The sequence below is a fragment of the Monodon monoceros genome, unplaced genomic scaffold (assembly GCF_005190385.1).
Source record: "Monodon monoceros isolate NGI ecotype Baffin Bay Population unplaced genomic scaffold, NGI_Narwhal_1 Super_Scaffold_9, whole genome shotgun sequence".
In the NCBI taxonomy this organism is placed as follows: Eukaryota; Metazoa; Chordata; class Mammalia; order Artiodactyla; family Monodontidae; genus Monodon; species Monodon monoceros.
Genome location: NW_021703786.1, coordinates 18823871 through 18841678, shown reverse-complemented (window position 1 = coordinate 18841678; position 17808 = coordinate 18823871). Strand labels below are relative to the sequence as shown.

General features: G+C 54.0%; 3 protein-coding genes across 7 annotated transcripts in view; 1 reads left to right on the top strand and 2 right to left on the bottom strand.

Annotated features, from left to right (window-relative positions):
• Positions 1 to 323: 323 nt before the first annotated feature.
• Positions 324 to 4747, top strand: LOC114889385 (putative uncharacterized protein DDB_G0294196). The gene is made up of 4 exons (XM_029212637.1): positions 324 to 422; positions 1576 to 1891; positions 2406 to 2455; positions 3259 to 4747. The coding sequence occupies exons 1-4, from the start codon at positions 324 to 326 to the stop codon at positions 3283 to 3285; spliced, it is 492 nt and encodes a 163-aa protein (XP_029068470.1). The 3' UTR covers positions 3286 to 4747.
• Positions 4748 to 4800: 53 nt separating this feature from the next.
• Positions 4801 to 11664, bottom strand: TMEM106A (transmembrane protein 106A). Of its 4 annotated transcripts, XM_029212604.1 has the most exons (9): positions 11584 to 11664; positions 10061 to 10287; positions 9459 to 9522; positions 8112 to 8265; positions 7455 to 7595; positions 7320 to 7363; positions 6753 to 6806; positions 5964 to 6125; positions 4801 to 5749 (listed from the first exon to the last, which is right to left on the bottom strand). In XM_029212604.1, the coding sequence occupies exons 2-8, from the start codon at positions 10266 to 10268 to the stop codon at positions 6005 to 6007; spliced, it is 786 nt and encodes a 261-aa protein (XP_029068437.1). In that variant the 5' UTR covers positions 10269 to 10287; positions 11584 to 11664; the 3' UTR covers positions 4801 to 5749; positions 5964 to 6004. The 4 variants fall into 4 exon arrangements, with proteins under 4 accessions (XP_029068437.1, XP_029068436.1, XP_029068434.1 ...); XM_029212603.1 differs by having other exon boundaries at positions 4801 to 6125; XM_029212601.1 differs by lacking the exons at positions 7320 to 7363; positions 11584 to 11664 and adding an exon at positions 11129 to 11187 and having other exon boundaries at positions 4801 to 6125; positions 6753 to 6802; positions 7421 to 7595.
• Positions 11665 to 12186: 522 nt separating this feature from the next.
• The window catches only part of NBR1 (NBR1 autophagy cargo receptor), a 101524-nt gene continuing 95902 nt past the window's right edge, over positions 12187 to 17808 (bottom strand). For both annotated transcript variants that reach the window (XM_029212527.1, XM_029212528.1), the window contains 5 exons: positions 17213 to 17636; positions 16351 to 16445; positions 15606 to 15663; positions 14750 to 14855; positions 12187 to 13637 (listed from right to left, as the gene is read on the bottom strand). In XM_029212527.1, the coding sequence (XP_029068360.1) occupies positions 13464 to 13637; positions 14750 to 14855; positions 15606 to 15663; positions 16351 to 16445; positions 17213 to 17636 (857 nt within the window). In that variant the 3' untranslated portion in view covers positions 12187 to 13463. The remainder of the gene's footprint in view (positions 13638 to 14749; positions 14856 to 15605; positions 15664 to 16350; positions 16446 to 17212; positions 17637 to 17808) is intronic.

The window sequence follows — 17808 nt, the reverse complement described above, 5'->3', positions numbered from 1 at the left end:
CCCCCGGGGCCCACTGAAACTCAAGGCTTAGGTGGAAAGGTGTCTTCTACCTGCCCAGGGCCCTGGAGAGAAAGGTACTTTACAGATGCTCTCTAGGAGGCTTGAGAAGAACACCCCCCTCCTTCCCAAGGCAGGCGGGGGTGGTGGGTGGGGGTTGGCGGGGGTGGGTGGCGGGGAGGGGATGCCCAGTTGCCCCGGTAGCGGCCGCATTGTGAGGTGGTTCTGGTCACAGGCCAGGGGGTTGAGGTGGGAGGAGACGGAAGTGGTGGGGGCAGTGGCAGCCTCCTGGGCCCTGCCTGGGGCCTTCTGTCACCGCCACCATCATGGGCAGTGCGTACCACTGGGAGGCCAGTCGCCGGCAGATGGCTTTGGACCGGAGGAGGCGGCTGATGGCCCAGCAGCAGCAGCAGCAGCAAGAGCAGGTGCATGAGAGGGGCCCCGTTCACCAGGGTCCTTCCGGGGGCACGGAGGGGATGGGGAGGGGAGACGACGGACCCCAAGGAAACTGTCCATCACCTGGTGAATGTTGTTTTGCTTGGGCTGGAGGAAAGCAAGGTCCTTGGATGTCTTGGATGGACTGTAGGAAAGCAAGGTCCTTGGATGGACCGTGTGTGTGTGTGTGTGTGTGTGTGTGTGTGTGTGTGTGTGCGCGCGCATTGGGGTGACTCAGCTTTGCTGTTGTACTAGGCTGAGGCCTCACGTGGGATTGAAGCGTCAGGCTCCGGAGGTTTTAAAGCTGCGCTGTCCAGTAGGGCGGCCACCAGCCTGTGTGCTATAGCCCTTGAGACGTGGCTAGTGAGACCGAGGAACTGCATTTTAAATGTTACATACATTTAATCTATTTAAATATACTCTTTAAGGCAAATGTTCATTTTACCTACTGGAACATTTTTAAGTATGTTTGGAACAACGTGGATACGTGAATCTGCTTTTTCGACCGTAAATTATCTGAACTCTAAATATAGATCAAATTTTTTAAATCAAAATGTAGTGTCTAAATTAAGATGTGCTGCTGAGTATAAAATGCCCTCTGGGTTTTGAAGACTTAATACAAAAACAAAGACTATAAACTATCTCATTAATATTCTCATATTGGTTTTACGTTTTGGCTGTATTGGGTTGAATAAAATTTATCATTATACCCAGTTTCACCTATTTCTTCTTACTCTGTTACGTGGCTAACAGAGCATTTTAAATGATACATGGCCCTCGTTATACTTCCATTGGGCAGTGCTGTTTCAGAGCATGTGCAAGAGATTATTCTTTACCCTCTGGCACTGCAAACGATTTTCAGTGCGCGGAGGTAGGTGGACAGAGGCGGCTGTTTCCTGGGCAGGGGGCTGTGCGGGGGGAGGGGCACTGTTGCTATAGAAACAGTCCTTGGGGGTGGGTGGGTGAGGGGAGAGAGCTCAGGCCCCAGCCTCAGCCTCCAACTCCAGGGAACAGAGACCCTCCAGCCGCCTCCACCTCTGGATTCCCTTGCCTTGCTCCCCTCAGTGTCTCCGGCAGGGGGCGGTGACTGGGTGGGGAGGGAGGAGGATGCCACTTGCGGGGGGGGGGGGGGCTTCCTGACAGGAACTGAAGAAACTCCAAGAAGAGGAACGGCAATCTGAAAAAAGAACCCAGCCATCTCGGGAGTCGCAGACACCGCCGGCGCCATCACAGTCGCAGCCACCGCCGGCGCCATCACGGTCGCCACACGCGCAGCCGCAGCCGCAGCCTCCGCAGGTGCCCGAGCGGCCGCCGCCGCCGCCGCCGCCTCAGCCAAAGCCACAAAATGCCCAAGACCCTCTTACTGAGCGCACCTCCCGGTACATTCTCCAGGATTCCCAAAGGCCAGGCGCCCACAAGGACAGATTCCAAGGAGGGGTGATGAACCCTCAAGGTGCAGGTGAGTGACATGCCCGGGAGCGGGAGATGGTGAGGAGAGAGCCCCGGGCTATAGTCCAGAAGCCACATCTGTCACCCCACCCTTTGACCCTCCCTGGCACCCTTCACCTTTACTTGGGGGCGGGGGGGGGCGGTCACACTCTCTGAGTGGATTTGCACCAAGCGAGAGCTGCAGAGAAACCCGCTGACTTCCGCAGAGGGTGGCTCAGAAGTGGTCAGTCCCTTCTCCAGGGTGAGGGTGACAGACGGGGTCGGGGTCGGGTCGGGGCGGCCAGAGGGTGGGGTAGGAGGTGTAGGCTTAGCAACGGGGTATCCTGAGCCCTGGGGGGGTCTGGACCAGGGAAGCACCGGTCGGCTTCCTAGTGGAGAATGCTCAGCGGGGGGCTGGGACTTAGCCTTGCCCCAGCTAGGGGCCTTGGCCTGCCCCCCAGACACGTGGTAAAAGAGTCCGGCCGTGGCATGTGCCATCCTCAGGAACTGCCAGCTGAGTAACGTGTGCTTCGTTTCATCATCAGGTGTCGGGAAATCTAGCCCAGATACACACACCAAGTACCCACGATTCACGGTGAGACGGACTCGGAGTGTGAGAGGCAGCTACGGTTTGGCTGCGTGTGTGCCCGCGCTCGCGTGTTAGTGCGGGTGGAGTCTAGAAAGGCTTCCTCGGCGGGAATCGGGAGAGGGGACTGAAGTTATTCCGTCGCTTCTGGATGGCCCGTTCCTCCATCCACTCCATGCCCCCATAAAAATGTCTCTGTAGGCCCTGTTGCTCAGCACTCAGTATAAGTGAAGGAGCTGACGATCTAGTTGGAAAGATAGGACGGGTGCCAGAGAAGCAAAATCAAGGGGGCCGTTTGAAACGCTGATGGGGTAGAGCCAGCTGGAGCGGGAGGACGGTAAGACGTGAAGTCAGGGCTTGTGGTCTCCGTCAGGATCACCACTCTCCGGTAGCACGACTCAGATCTCTGAGCCTCAGCTGCCCCACCCATAAAATGAGACTGATAATACCCCACCTCCTCAACAGAGGTGTCACGAGGACTGAATTAAAAGGGAAAGCATCCAAAGCGCTTAGCTTACAGCCTGGCTCGTTGTAGACCGTCAAACCCAGGAAGACGCTTTTTTGAGAGTCTTGAGAATTACGTGAAACAGGATACGCTTTGGAAAGAAGCTTTTTTTTTTTTTTTTTTTTCTCTGACTCAGGCGCAAAGGATGGGAGAACCTGATCCCGGCCCTTTAAGACGAGGACTGGGCTGCTACATCATCTCACTTTGATTACTCGGGCTTCAGAGGGCTGAAGACAATGTTCTCAAACCAGCAGGCCCAGGAGCTGCTAACTAACCTGTTCTGCCTCCTGTCTCTCCCTCTTCTCAGTCAACGAACTACATCCAGCAGTGGTGATTCAGAGACAGACCCCCGAGACCCCACTGGCCGGCCATCAGCAAACATCAGATGAGCAGCCCCGTCTTCCTACCTCCCAGCAGCATCTCCACTTCAAAAGCCAAGCCCTCCTGATCCACTCTGGCAGGGGAGGCTAGCTGGGAATCACGTGTGATTTCTTCCTGCAAAGAATCGAGAGACTGGCTGGGCTCCGTGAGACAGAGATGAGGGGGAGGGCCCAGGAAGACCCACGAAGAGGATGGAGAGGGTGCGAGAAGACAGTGGAGGGCAATTCCATGCTTCCCCAGGCAAAGCCAACGGGAGAACTTGGCCTTGGGCCCCCCAGGTCTACAGCTCCACTACTGGCCCTTATCTAGCAGTGATATCACGGCCTGCCGGGGGCTCAGGTTTACGACTCTCACTGGAGCCACCAGCCCTTCCTCCTGGCCGATGCTTATTGAGATGCACCTGGGGAAGCGTGGGTTGCATCACACCAGAGCAGACCTGGGACCTGGGGCAGCATCAGGAAGAAGTGGCACGCAGGGGCCTCCCCCAAGCACAGTGTCGTGCCTGGTCCACGGTGGGCACTCCGCTGTTGAACGGAGGGTGGTTGGAAGGGATGGAGAGAAAGAACTCGGAGGAAAGGAGGACTGTAGCCTCAGGCACAGGACGCCTGACCTTGGGAAGAGGGGGACTCGCCCCCCCACCCCCCACCCCCCCACCAAATCCACAGGCCTCTTCCTCCCTGGGTCTCAGCCTTTCCATGTAGCAGAGACAACCCAGAGGCTCTGGAGGCCCCAGGCATCCGCCTCACCTCTTCCTGAAACTGACACCTGGGGTCCCCCAGCCCTGCTCCCTCTTCCACTCTTGACTGGTGAGGGGGATGCCTGGGTCCTTTCACCGTAGCGTCTCACCTTTGGGTGAGACTGAAGGAGCCTCTCAGTGCAGTGTTTCCTGAGAGGAGCAGTTGGGGGAAGCGAAGGAGCGGGGGCGCACGGAACGGGAGCATTGAAGTTGGGAGGGGCTCAGAGACACACAACGAGGGAAGGGGAGCGAGCGAGCTCCTGGGAGCGGTCTCCCGGAAGGCAGAGAGGCCGGGCGTGTTCCCGAGGGGCTCAGGGACTGGGGAAGAGACCTTGATGCCCACTTGGATATTAAGGAACAGGCTGTGAGATGGGGAGCGTCCACCGGCTCCCTTCCCACTCACAGGAGCCTTTTATTTTCCTTCCTTAAACACGGTTAAGCACAGCTGATTGACTCCAACATAAATCCATTACATCTGACGAACTCCACCCAGCGTGAGCTCCAGCCTGGCCCTCGTGGACTTCCGTGCTCTTACCAGCACCACCTCGACGCCAGTTACCCAGGCGTGAAAGCGTGCGGACAGCACGAACTCCTTCCTTCCCCTCATCCCCCCGGCCGGCTCCTCACCAGGTTCTGGCCCCACGTGCCCTTCTCCGCCCTTCCGACTGCAAACTCAGCTTTCCCTGCCCCTCAAGCTCACCTCTCTGCCTGTCTGACTGATGGAAACCCGTAACCGCCTTTCGTGAGCAAACACAATTCCTGCTCGCCTAAAGAACCTGGGGTTTGCCTGGGGCTTCTCGTCACCTGAGTGACAGCAAAGAGGGGACGGCCTGGACCAGTCCCGACTGATAGGCAGCTCCATACTGTCAGCGCCCAAAGGAGAGCAGAGGCCTCTGGGAGCAGAGGGCGCCCTGGGACTAGGCTGGGGGTGCAGCGGGACCCAGCAGTCCGGCCTCACCTCTGCAGGTTTTCAGCGGGAGAGCGGCTGCACCCACCGTTTGACCTGCCTGTGTCCCCTCACGTGCGCTCAGGCTTGTGGCCTCCTTCAATAAAAACCTTTTAAAATGACTCTGGCTTTGTCTCTGTTTTTCCTGTGCAGGCCCAGGGGGTGCCCGGTGCAGGTGCCTCCCTTCCCTTCCCTTCCCTTCCCTTCCCTAAAACTCTTTTCGGGAGAGGAGAAGCTTTAGCTGCAGAACAGCTCTGAGTTCCTGGGGACCCAGACAGTCTTTAACCAGGAAGGCTGTGGAGCCTAAGGGCCTTGGCCAATCTTGCTGTCAGATGGGTGGGGTGGGGAGACAAGGTACCAGGCGTTCTCGAAGCAGGCCATCACCATCACCCTGTCACACGACCAAAGCAGGGCGGCATAGGAGAGCATCTACGGTTCCCTAAGAGGCCCTGGGGACAACACTGGCTGTCCCCAAGTCACCTTCTCATTACCAGGTGGAGAACTTGGAAAGGATCCATGTATTAAAAGCCAGACAAAATGAAAGCTTTCTCCACATTCAGGCAGGACAAAGGTCTTCCCTGGACGAGCTGGGCAACCAAGGTGCTCAGCACAGACAGTGTGGGTGCCACTCCATGCCTCTGAGGCAGCTCTGAGGAAATGTCAGGTCAGACTTTCCTCAAGACAGACCAAGGGGAATAGCTGGTGCTGGCTTCTAGAAGAACCAAGCTTCCGCTCCTGTGGAAATCAGAGAGGGTGTGAGGGTGTGAGGGTGTGTGTGTGTGTGTGTGTGTGTGTGTGCGCGTGTGCGCGTGTGCGTATGAAGTTAACGTCCACAGAAAGCTTCCTCTGCTGGGGGTGAACAGGGGGAGGGTACGAGAAAGCAGGGCTTTTCCTTTGGCAGAGTCACTCTCGTCCTATTGGGTGCCATGGAGTGGTGGGAGGTACAGACCAGGCCGGCAGGTGCCCGGGGGCTCGACGACAGCAGACAGGTCACGGCGGGCGAGGGACCAGCAAGTGGGGCTTGGATGCGTTTCCCCGGCAGTCCACATATTCGTAGCTCTGGAAGACCAGCTGCTCTGAATGGCTCAGGTAGGAACAGGTCAGGGTGCCCCTGGAGAGGAAACAGGGCTTTTTTTTTTTTCCAAAGAAAACCACACCAGTTTTATTTTGAAGACTACAGAACTTGAGCCTTGACCCTACCCAGCTTCCACGTCCACCGATCTAAGGATATGCAGTTGGGGTAGGAGTGAGAGAAGGAAGTAGGGAGGCGAGGGGAGAGACCTGGTGGCGGCAGAGGAAAGGAGTAAGATGGCAGCTGGAGAGCTCCCGCCACCCTAGGTCTGCGCTTCACTGTCTTTACTCCTCCACACCACAGGGGTCTGGGAAGAAGAGGAAAGCCCTGGCCCTGCTCTGCTCTCTGGGGAGGGCTGGCTTCCTCAGACCAGACCCGGCCCCTCCTTCGGCTCCCCACTCTGCCGAAGCACCTGGGACAGCTGCCCACGCCCGACCCTCCCACCACCCCACCCCCACCCCCACCCCACCCCCACCCCACCCCCGCCCCCGGGTTCCGGGCAGATCTGTGGCTGTCACGTCAGTGGCTCATAAGGTGGGCCTTAGGGGAGGGGCTGGACCTGCTACTGCCAAGAGCCGACACAGACTCACGGGATTCGCTGTGATGACTGTCCCCCCACGGGGGGCAGAAGTGGGAGAGGGTACCAGGGCTCCAAGCCCTACTTACTGGATGTGCAGAAGCACATGGTGGACTTTGATTTTCAGCCAGGTACAGATCTTGCTGAGAGAGACAGAGAGAGAGAGACAGAGAACCTGGGCCCACGTTTCACACACTGAGCAGCCCGTCAGACAGCTCGGAGGAGACCTGCCGTCCCAGCCCCCCTTGCCTCCTTTCCATCAGGGGCCCCACATGCCACCCCCACCCCTTCCCCCTCCCTCTGCCCAAGGTGAGCATGTCGCCCCTGCTGCAATATCGCTCCTCCAAACCCCACTGGTTTGGCCCAGGCACGGGCTGGCCTCTCCCTTAGTAGAAAACGGTGAGTCGGGCTGAAGAGCCCAAGGTCATATGTCGTTAAGTATGAACCGGATTCTAGGCTGGTTTTCATTCCAGTCCAGGTCCAAACAGGCAGAGGCTGGGGACCCTGAATGCTTGTACACTGCAGTCTTGGCCACAAGAGTGCAGGCCGCATGCTGACTGCAGGGTCTGCTAAGCAATCAGAACATCTGGTGGGAATTCAAATTGGGTTTCCAACCAGCAAAGAGGCTAAGGGAGAAGGGATCGAGGGCTACTCACTATGTGTTTTCATCCCATATCCTGTTGGCTACTGTATACAACATCTGTCAACCAAGTGGGTATAGGGTTAGCCCCAACTCCAGCCACCCGCGTCCACACACCTGGGGGCAGGTCTGGCCAGCAAGAGGGAGTCACCTGCTCACTGGCCAAAGGGCCGATGTGGAGGAGAAGGCTGTCCGAGACCTGCCCCACCACGAGGGACAGGTGCAGAACCTCAATGGTCAGCTGGGTCACAGCGATGGGGTAGTAGTTGTTATTGGAGATGCTCAAGATATTCTGGCGAGGAAGACAGGGAAAGGAAGGGGTTAGGGTAGCACCATCCTTGGCAAGAAGAAGTCAAACAGTTTCAAAACCCCGCAGCCTGATTGAGCCCCACCCCCAACGTGGGCCTCAGCTGCCGAGGCCCCCCCCAGTGCCAGGAGCCCCTCGGAGGGGCTCTTAGCGGCGAGGGGTCGCCTTCAACTAAGACATTAAGCTGGCTCAAAATCCAGTCTCACCCTGCAAGGCTCTCTCTGTTCAGTCCTGCCCACCCAGGGAGTCTCAGGCACACCACCCCGACTGCACCCAGTGATCTACGGCTCTGGCGTCAATTCTAACCCCTCCCTGTTCCAATCCTGCACCGTCTGTTAGGGGCTCGTGGTTGCTCCTGCTTCTCCCCAGGCTCCTGACATCCTCTGGCTGCCATAAGATCCCCGGCTACCGATGCCCGGGGTGAGCACACCGGACAAGGGCTACAGAGGAGTGTTGCCAGGAAGGTGGGGCCGGAGCCCAGGGGCACAGGCACCCACCCACCGTTATATTGAGGTGGACGTCGGCCTCGCCAACAGTCACCGTGGAGGAGTTGAGGCCTACAGGCTGCACGGCGATAGTCCGGGGAAACAGGAAAAAGACGATGAGGGAGGAGGTCACCAGGCAGATGAACACTGCCAGGAACACGGAGAGCTTCCTGTGGGAGAACAGGACCCGGGGTAGAGGAGTGGAGAAGTCTGGACACCAAGGCAGCCTGGGCCGGGGGCGTTCAGACACTCTTCTCTCTACGTAAGGCTCTCCTCCGAGCCCCCACCCCAACACACACACACAACCGCACACTTAGCTCCCCAGATGCGGAGGACCAACCTAGGCTCAGAGGTGGCCCAGAGCGGGTAGGAGCGCCGGACTGAGAGGCTGGCAGCCCGGCTTCCATTCCCAGCTCTGTGTTACCCACTGGCCCAGCAACTCTGAACAACCCGCTTAACCGCCCTAAGCCTCCGTTTCCTTGTCTATAAAATGGGGATAATGGTACCTACCTCATACCATCCGTTATGGGCTAATGCATGAAAAGGCACCAATCCCTGGCCCTGACACACAGCCAAAGGCTCAACCAACGCTAGCTATTCTCACTGGAAGAAGTAAGCCCATGTGAATTTTGACAGCCCTGAATTTTCATATTCATATTCAGAACAAGACGTCATCTGTCCCTCTAATTCAAAATTGAGATGTGCATTAAAGAGAGAGCACCTTGTCAGCGCTCCCTAAGGGGCACTGCCACATTCGGCTTCTGGCGCACTGGCGGGGGCAAGCTGGGTGGTGGGCTCCCCCACGGAAGCTGAGGACCCTGGGAGGAGGTTGCAGGGATCTATGTCAAAGGACCCAGATGACAAATAGGGTCGTGGGCCCCCCAGCGAAACTCAGGGCTGCCTCCTCTGAGGTTCTGAAGTGTCCCAGAACAGAGAGCAGCTGGTTTCCCATCTCTACGGGGAAAAGAACAAGCAGGTCTGAGCTGCCGTAGCAAAGGAAGTTCTTAGGAAAAATCACTTCCCCAAACCAAATGCAACCACAGCCACTCCCTCCCTCCTGGAAGGACTTGCAGAGTCAAGAGGTCCTCTCGGTCTTCAAAAGGGAGCCACGCTTCTTGGAGGCAGTGGTGCTCAGGACACCAAGAGGCCTCAGGTGGCATCTGCTGTGCCCCGAGCTTCTTAAACTAGGAAAATCCTTGGAAACAGGGAGCTAATACGTCCGAGGCCAGTGAGGCTCAGGCTCTCTGGGGGAGAACCAATGGAGAAAAACTGGGGTGGGGGTGGGAAGGGGGATTGGGGGAGACAAAGAGGAAGAGCCCCCAGGGGCAATGCCTACAGAGCTGGGATGGGAAGAGGGGCTTACGTGTGCCTGGGCTTCAGCCTCTGGTCCCCATAGGGGATGAGGGCCACCAGCTGCTTCTCTAGTTCTGTAGAAAGAGGGTGAGAGGGAGGGCCGAGAAGTGCCCATGACAAATGTTTCCTGTGCCAGCCTGCCAGCAGCACCCCTCCGTCCCACAGAGCAGTGTCAGAAGCACGCCACCTCTGCCTCAGAGCAGGACTGACTGGGGATACCGGGCTGTTGGCAGCTCGGCTTTGCCATCTCTAGAACGGAGGCGAGAGTTTCATTAACAGGTGTGAAGAATTCCTGCACGTCACCACAAATCCGAGAAGCCCAATCTCTTTGGAGACGTCACTGTAACTTCCTGCATCCGAAGGCAGTGCTGCTAAGAGAGCAGAGAGGCTGGGAATCCCCTGGGTTCGGGCGGTACAACCAGGGCAGGAGGGGGTCTCTGCAGCGAGCCCAGGGAGGGTTAGCATCTCCCTGGCTAGCCCTGAAACTCAGGGACTAGGAGCTGGGAGACCCAACCCCATCCAAGGGGACTCAGAGGGGCCTGGCACTGGCCAGCCGGCTGCTAAGAGCTTTTCCTGGATCCCGGGCTACTTCCAGAGCCTGGGGCCACTCACCTCGAGGGATCTCCCCACTGCCCTGGCAGGTGGGACAAGTCACAAAGCTGCCACCAGCAGCCCTTTCACAAGGCGCACAGGAACAAGAAGGCTTGCTGCTGGTGGTGCTGGAGTAGCTGGCAGCCTTGCTGCCAAAGGCTGGGCCGGAGGGCAGCATCGACTTGTTCTCATCCTCCCGAGAGCCCAGCTGGGAGAGTGTCTCACCCATTGTTCAGGGGTATTTTTCACTGATGAGAGAAGAACAAAGTCCAGTCAGCACTGACGCCGGGTGTCCCTCTGGTCTTAGGCTCTTGAGATTGGCAAGGAGCCCCACCACACTTTCAGCAAGCTCAAGCCTAAGCAAGTGAGGGTGTGGGAATTCGAGCAGTTACACACGACTCTTGGATCAGGAATCTCAATGCATTGCAACTCTTTGTTTTTGTTTTTACTGTAGGGAGAGCTCAATCGGCCTACAAGAGGGAAAAGCAAAGCAGAAGTTATTTCACTTTAAGGGACTTTCGTAAGTGAAAGGCAGAGCGCTTAATTTTGTTCTGGAAAAGCTGCTGAGCTGTCATTCACTGCAAGGGAAGGAAGTTAGATAGGTCTTGCGGGCAGCAGCCAGGGGAGCCCCTTCATCCTCTGCGACAAGACGACTCTGAACGTGTCTCTAAGAGCACCCGGGCAGAAATGCCCGAGGTCTCCAGCCTGGGTGTGGAAGGAAAGTTTCCATTCCTGAGCCTGGACAGGTGCTGGCGTAATAGGAAGGCAGGGATTCTTTGGGACAAGAAAAGAAAAAGGCGGCTAGGCTGGCCACAGGTGGGGCTAAGAACCCTAAAATGATTGTGGAAGGGAGCATAAACCTCTTCCGCTTGCTTTCTGAGCTGGGGTGGGAAAGAATGTCTGGGCGAGGGTGGTAGCAATTTCAGGGTCAGTCCTTCACTAGGACGAGGCACAGCTAACTCCAGATCCTTCCCAAAAGACTGGTGGCAAATGAGTGGGCAAGGTGAGCCCAACTCAGACCTTGTGGGCTTAAAATAAAGGAGGCCTCACCTGGTTTAGGTCTGAGGTTTAAAATAAAGGGAGCCTCACCTGGTTTAGGCCTGAGATTCCCGGGCTCCTCTCAGCTGCAAGAGGGCTAGAGATTTCTGGAGTGCGTCTTTGGGGAGGAGGGCCTGTAAGGCAGGGTGGCTCCAGGGGGCCACCTGTCCCCTTCCCGGAGAGTCCTGGGGACCGACTGCACCGCGTTGCAGGAGGTGGGGAGCGGCGACCCTGGCCTCCCCAGAGCCTTCACGCCCTACTCTGGGGCTCGGCCATGGGCTGCGGGGTCGGAGCGGACTGAGAGGCTAGGAATTCAATGAAGGAGGATTTTCAGTCCCCCCACACACCCCGAGAGGCCGTTAGCAGAGCTTGGAACCTGCGTGTTGGGCTAGGAGGAGGCACAGAAGGGGCCTGGGCCCTTGCATGCCAAAGGGAAAGAAGGCAAGGAGGGTCCCTTCTTTCTAAGGAATCGATTCTAAGGAATCGATTCTAAGGAATCGCCTTACCCCCGGGCGACCGCAGCGACAGAAGCGCCTGCAAAGCAGAATCGAAAGCGCGGGAGCCGGGGTTTTCGCCCCAAGCTTCGGCTCAAAGCCTTGGGAAGCTCCGCCCCGGCTCCTCCGGACCCGCCCCTCCCTCCCAGGGCCAGCCTCTCTCGACACAGCGGCCAGAAAACTTCTCGGTTCTTCAAAGGCCACGCGAGGTTCCCGACGAAAGGACCGGCCAGTCCAAGTAGGAGTTTCAAAGTTTATTTCACCATTCTTGAAGCGGTTAGGTACAAGTACAATGGGACAGACGACTGGACCCCAGGGCCCTCCTGGACCCCTACAATACAACTCACATGGTCAAGACAAGATCCCGTCCCAAATCAACCGACTTAATTACACACACCCTGCCGCTCAGCCTCTACCCAGAAGCCCACCCCCCACCCCCAACCCCCATAAAAACGTTTTAAATAATAAACAGGCTGGTTGGCTTGCAGTCTGAATCCTGGCTTATTTAACAGCATTCAAGAGCTATACTGTAAATAAACATCATTATGGCCAATGATTAATTTAAATCACCATTCATTATAATGCCAAACCAGGTTAAGTAATACTATTTTGCTATCCTTCCCCCTTCAGGCTGGGGGTCAGATTCTTCTTTTTCTGCAAGTAATTTTTATGACTATAATCTGTAGTGTTTTTTGTCACACCTCTTTACCAGCTGTACCCAAGACTCCCTTCTGTAAAACAGAGCGAGGACCAGGACCCCTGTAAAGCAAGCTCCTTCCCGCTCGCGTACCCTGGGGTTAAACCAAAACTTTTTCAGTGAGTTTGCTCCCATCCAAGTCTTGCAAAACACCAGCCTCTTTCTCTTGTTCTAGGTTCTCCTGAACAGATTGCAAACATTCAGGAGGCCATCAGGATGTCCTAAGCCTCACACCCACTCATTTGCCCACCCCTGAACTTCACTGACATGATTCACACAGGAGCCTGCCTTTCACTTTTCTCATGTTCCTATACACCCCCGCCCACTCTACTGTAAAGAAGACCTGCCCCCCCGACATAAAGAAAAAGGGTAACTGTTAAACTTACTTTTCCCTTTAATAGAAGAGTTTCTTTCCTTCTTCGTAGCATTAGCAAACTATTTCACACTACCTACATTTTTTCCCTTAAATAAAATAAAATGTATGCAAAATTGCTACAACAGACACTGCTCAACAGGTGCTGCTGGGTTAATGCGCACACTCCCCGCTCCTTTCTCAGAAGTGCAGAGACCGGAAGGTGGATGTACTCTAAACGCATCACTGGGGGTCTTTTGAAAAACAGCAGTGCCCGTTACTAAGACTTGCAGGGGAACGACTTTCTCCTTGAGAAGGGAAGAGGAACAAAACTCCTATCGTGCGCGCCCTGGGTGTTATTTTAATACCACACAGCTCTGAAGCTTGGGATAGGTTAGAAAAATTATGAGAGTAATTCTTGAAAACAACTTCCGAGGTTAATTTCTTTTATAAGCTGACAATTAACAGATATCCTCATTAAAAACATCCACAATTAAGCAAAGAAAAATACTCAACTTCAGTACAAGCAGGAAGAAAAAGGGTTCTATAGGAAGTTTAAGTTGCACTTGTCAGTGCACTAAAACGGAGAAGAGTTTTACCCAGATCAAGTGAAAAACGCTCTTCCTACAATTCATCTAACGTCTAAAGTGAAGGCTTAAGTTGCGGCCTTTCATTTGCTCCAAAAAATGCCGCAAGGCAGGTATTGTCTTGACAGTTCAGTGATGGGCTCTATGTAGATTCATCAGATTCAAAAATAAGCACGGGCCTCCACCCCACACCCCCAAGACAGAATAAAGATCGTCTCCGAGCAGCAGGCAAAGTTATTGAATACGAGGTCACTCCTCAGTAGCGGTGGCTGTACCAGTCGTCGTTGTTGATCTGAAGGAGTTCTGTCACAACCTGCAGGATGTTGTAATTGTGTTTCTTCAGCAGCCTTAGGTTTAGCTGCCTGTCACAGAATCCCATTTCAAAGAGATGGGACATCAGGGCTGCTGTCTGATCTTCGGAAGCTATTGGCTGTGTAGAGTCAAGAAAAGCGGAACAACGTTTTTTGTATAAGTTGTGTTTATCTTGCTAAGGCATACTCATCTTCCAGATTTATTCAAAATACTAGGTAATCAGGTGCCAGGCTACGGCACTCCTGTCCACCCAATACTAATGGGTCTTCTGAGGGGATAAGGAAGGACTGGGAAGGCCCTGCTTTGGATTAGGTACGTCTGCACCCTGAGCCAGGTGACTAGCCAACTGTCTTTAGAACTAGATGAAGGAAAAGATGCTAACGAACTCTGGAAACCCTGTGAAGTTAAAGGTAATCATGACGATGGGGCAAGAAGGAGCAAGAGAGGAGATGGTAATTGGGAGAAAGTATGGGAAATTGGAAGAAAGTATGGCCAGCGCAAGTCTTAACCACTGGACCACCAGGGAGGTCCCTCCCACGGGTCTTAAAAATAAAAGGCAAAATCACTTAACACAGCATCCCACCTACATCATTGGTCTTTTCTCTTCTTGGCGCAAATTCACCTTCCAGGTTCACATCTCCAAGTCTCTGTACTGGCTACTCTCTCTACAGTGCCCTCTCTAACCCTCTCTCCTGGCACACACTCATTCTGTCCTTTAGGACTGAGCTCGGGCGTCATCTGCCAGGACGCCTTCCCTGGCCCCGCCGTGGGGCCGACACCAGGCTGAGGTGTTCCACCGGTCTGAGAACACTGGCACAGTATCTTACACTGCACAATAAACTTTTTGTTTTTTCTTCTTAATTGAATGGGAAGATTCTTTAAATTCTACAGTGCTTTGCAATTTTCAAGAGTTTCACAGATGAATGGCCGTTTGCTTATTTCCCACTGCCTCTGGGCAGGAACTGGTGTCTGATCCGCCTCGTAGTGCTGGCACCTGGGAGAGTGGCCCCCACACAGCAAGTCCGCAACCAACGTTCGGTCTTTCTCCTTTCCTCCCTCAAGTGACTTAGCCATAGTCATACAGCTGGAAAGTGGCAGAGCTGCGTGTTAAAGACCAAACTTAAAGCTCATGCTCGCTACGATGCCATGCTACTCTCTCCAACCCGGGCAGACGCCACTGTTTTCACTGGTGACTTGGATTCGGTTCAGGAAAATAAAACATACACTGACCTGTGCGGTGACTGGTGGTCCAGCAAACAAGGCCTTGTATGCAGAGGCGGCAACAGACAAAGCCCCCTTCACCAGCCCTCCAGCAATGCTGCTCCCGTGGTGGTGCCTGCGGGGAAAGCCAAATTGTCTCCCTAAGGAAACGTGGATCGTTATCTTCCTACGGATAACCTGGGCTCTAATCCTGGGAAGAAAATGAGATTTCCCCGAGAAAAACGTCAGACGTAAAAGGAGAGTGGGACTCTTTTCCCATCAGTTTTATAGCTACCGATCTGGGCTTGATGTAGGGCCCAGCTCTTACCGCTTGCTGCAAGACATGGGCAGGGCACTGCAGAAAGCACCTCACTCTGGGTAGCGTGCCAGCGTTCAGCCCCGACTGGAAACTAACGTGCTCAGCAGCGCACTGAGGAACTGGCAGTCTGCACGCTCAGTTATCACCCCAGAGGAAACACCTCCCAAAGGAAATGTGATTTTCTGAACGCTCTACGTAGGGAGGAGCCCACCGTGACACTGCTCTGAGACGACTGGGAGCAGAGAGGCAGGTGCGTCTACGAAAAAGTTACAAGGAGGCACCGCGGGCTGGGCCTTCCTGCCTTCTTCTCTGGTACTAAGCAGGAGGTGAATCTGAGGGAACTTCCTCCTGGTCTGGAATGTGAACACGCTTATTAAACATCAACATGAGCCCCCTGCTCAGTGCTGCTCGCACAAGCTTTAGGAGGAAATAAGAACAGGAAGGAATGATGGCTCTCCTCCGCTCTCGGCAGGTGGCACATGCTCTGAGAGGCTTGTTTCAGCGGAGGCAATACTAGCATATCCCTCTGCTTCTGAAGGAGGGGCTGCACAAGGAAGCCCCCGTTACCTTGAGTGGTCAGAGCTCTTCTGTCTGCTGTTTACAAGTCCTGATGAGCCTCTGAGCTCTAAAAGCAAAAGAGCTGTTGGTTAGATGCAGCGTCCGTAAACCCCTGGTGTTTCCTAATCACAGCAAGGCTATTTTCGAGGCAGGTGGCAATCTGATTGCAACGATTAAAGTCTCTTTTTCTTTCTTTTTAAATATCTGAGAAATTTTGCAGGTGGTTTAAGTAAATGTTAAAGAAAACTGTCCAGAATGCAACGCAAGGTGACTGTTTAGTGAATCAGAAAAATTAATTCTATAATCCTATCACAATAGTTTATTAGTTCGGAAGTACTTTCAGGTTTTGTTTCTTGAGGACGAGAGGAAAGCGACTTTGAGGGTCTACTCACAACTCCAAAGCGCTAGTCTCTTTATTTTGTAGATAAGGAAACAGACCTTCAGGTCTTAGAACCCTGCTGAACCATTGCAAGGTCACACGGTGAAGAAAGGTGGAGCTGAGGCTGGAGCCTAGACTAGTCTGGCCCCAAAGCCTGTGTTCTTTCCACTACAGCACAATGCCAACCTCTACGGGATCTCGTTTAATAAATATTAAGCTAGAAGATAGAACAAAAGAGTATGAGGCAGGAGCACAGAAAAAGTCAAAGGGCAAGTTTCTAAAAACTGCCAAGAATCACAAAGATAGAGTGCCTATTTATACCTGGTTCCATTAGAAAGGAGCACAGAAAAAGAGAAAGCTCAGGCTGGTCATTACCTCCTCTGCTCTGATCAGGGACTGAAAAAACTTCTGGTACGGTAACTGGTAAATCCACTCCTGGGGAACCATGATGCTGTGCATACGGAGGACTCCTTTCAGAAAGACACAATATTGAAAGTAAGTTGAAAAGGCGCCTACGGTAACGGTGGAGAAACAGTAAACAGAGCACAGCAGTGCCAAATTCTCTACAGAGGCTTCACATTTCTGATCCAGATCACATGTCTGAATTTAGGGATCAGGTGAGAAGGGCTCATTCTTCTTCTGGTTTTCCTCTTCAGCCACAGTCAAGCTAGAAAGACTGGCTTCAGTCTGGTCACTTCCCCCTGTATCAAGTGGTGCTGATAAAAGAAAATATCTAGCTCCCTGGGAGAATGCTTTAAATTATAGTCAAGGCTCCACCGTTTTCCGTACTGTGAGAGAGCAGTGATACAGACAGAACCAGCAGAGAAAAACAGTAACTTCTATCTGGGTTTTGTAGTATGTTTGTTTCCATAACAGATTAAACTTCTTATTCTACTTTGCTTGGATTAGTATGAGAAAGAGTTTTTGCTGCCTTTGCCCACGAGTCAACGGAACAGGGAGGAAGGTCCAGGGATGTTTGTGTTTAAAAACTGGCTCTCAATGATCAAAACGTAAGTAGGTAGATTATACTCAGATAATTAAGGTTAACTGAAACAAGTATTTCTTTAAATCCAGAATACACAAATACTGGGAAGTACAACTTTTATTCATCAGACTTTACTATGGGAAATAGACTCTTCCCTTGCTGACAAAGAAACAGGTTTTGAGATCAGGTTGAGTCCTCTCTCTTTATTCCACCTCTGGACAACAGCCCAGCAGAGCGGGGTGTGGATGGTACCTGGGCAGCCGTGGCGAAGGCCCTACCACCTCTGGGGTCAGGGGCACTGTGTCCAGAGTCTGTGAGGTCATAAGGATATCATTGATGCTGTGCCCCTGTGGCTGGTTCTCCCCTCCAGGGGGTCTCTCCCCAGCCTCGACTGGTTCCTGCCCAGCCTCAACCCCAGGCTCGCCTTCAGCCCCTCGCTCCAGGCCTGGCTGTGAGAGGGCAGAGCTGTACATGGAGTCCCCCAGGGGGCGGCTGGTGTCAAAGCACTCAGGCAGGATGATGATGTAATCCTCCGAAGAAGCAGAGGACTGACTCTGAACTTCATCTCTGAGCTCCTCCTCCTCCTCCTCCTCCATGACAGCTTCTTCTTCAACAATACGGACAATCTCTTCCCTCTCGTCTCCAAGTGGTCCCTCTTCGGGTGGGGCAAATTTCACTAAAGGATGAAAGTAACCAAGTTTAAGGTATAAGCTAAAAGCAGCCCCTGTGCTACCCTTACCCCACCAAGCCTTGTAGGTCATGAGCTATAATTATGAAACCCAGAGGACAGGGACAAACCAGAGGGAAGGGCTGCTGAAGCCATAGTCATGGCCATATTCTAAGCCTAC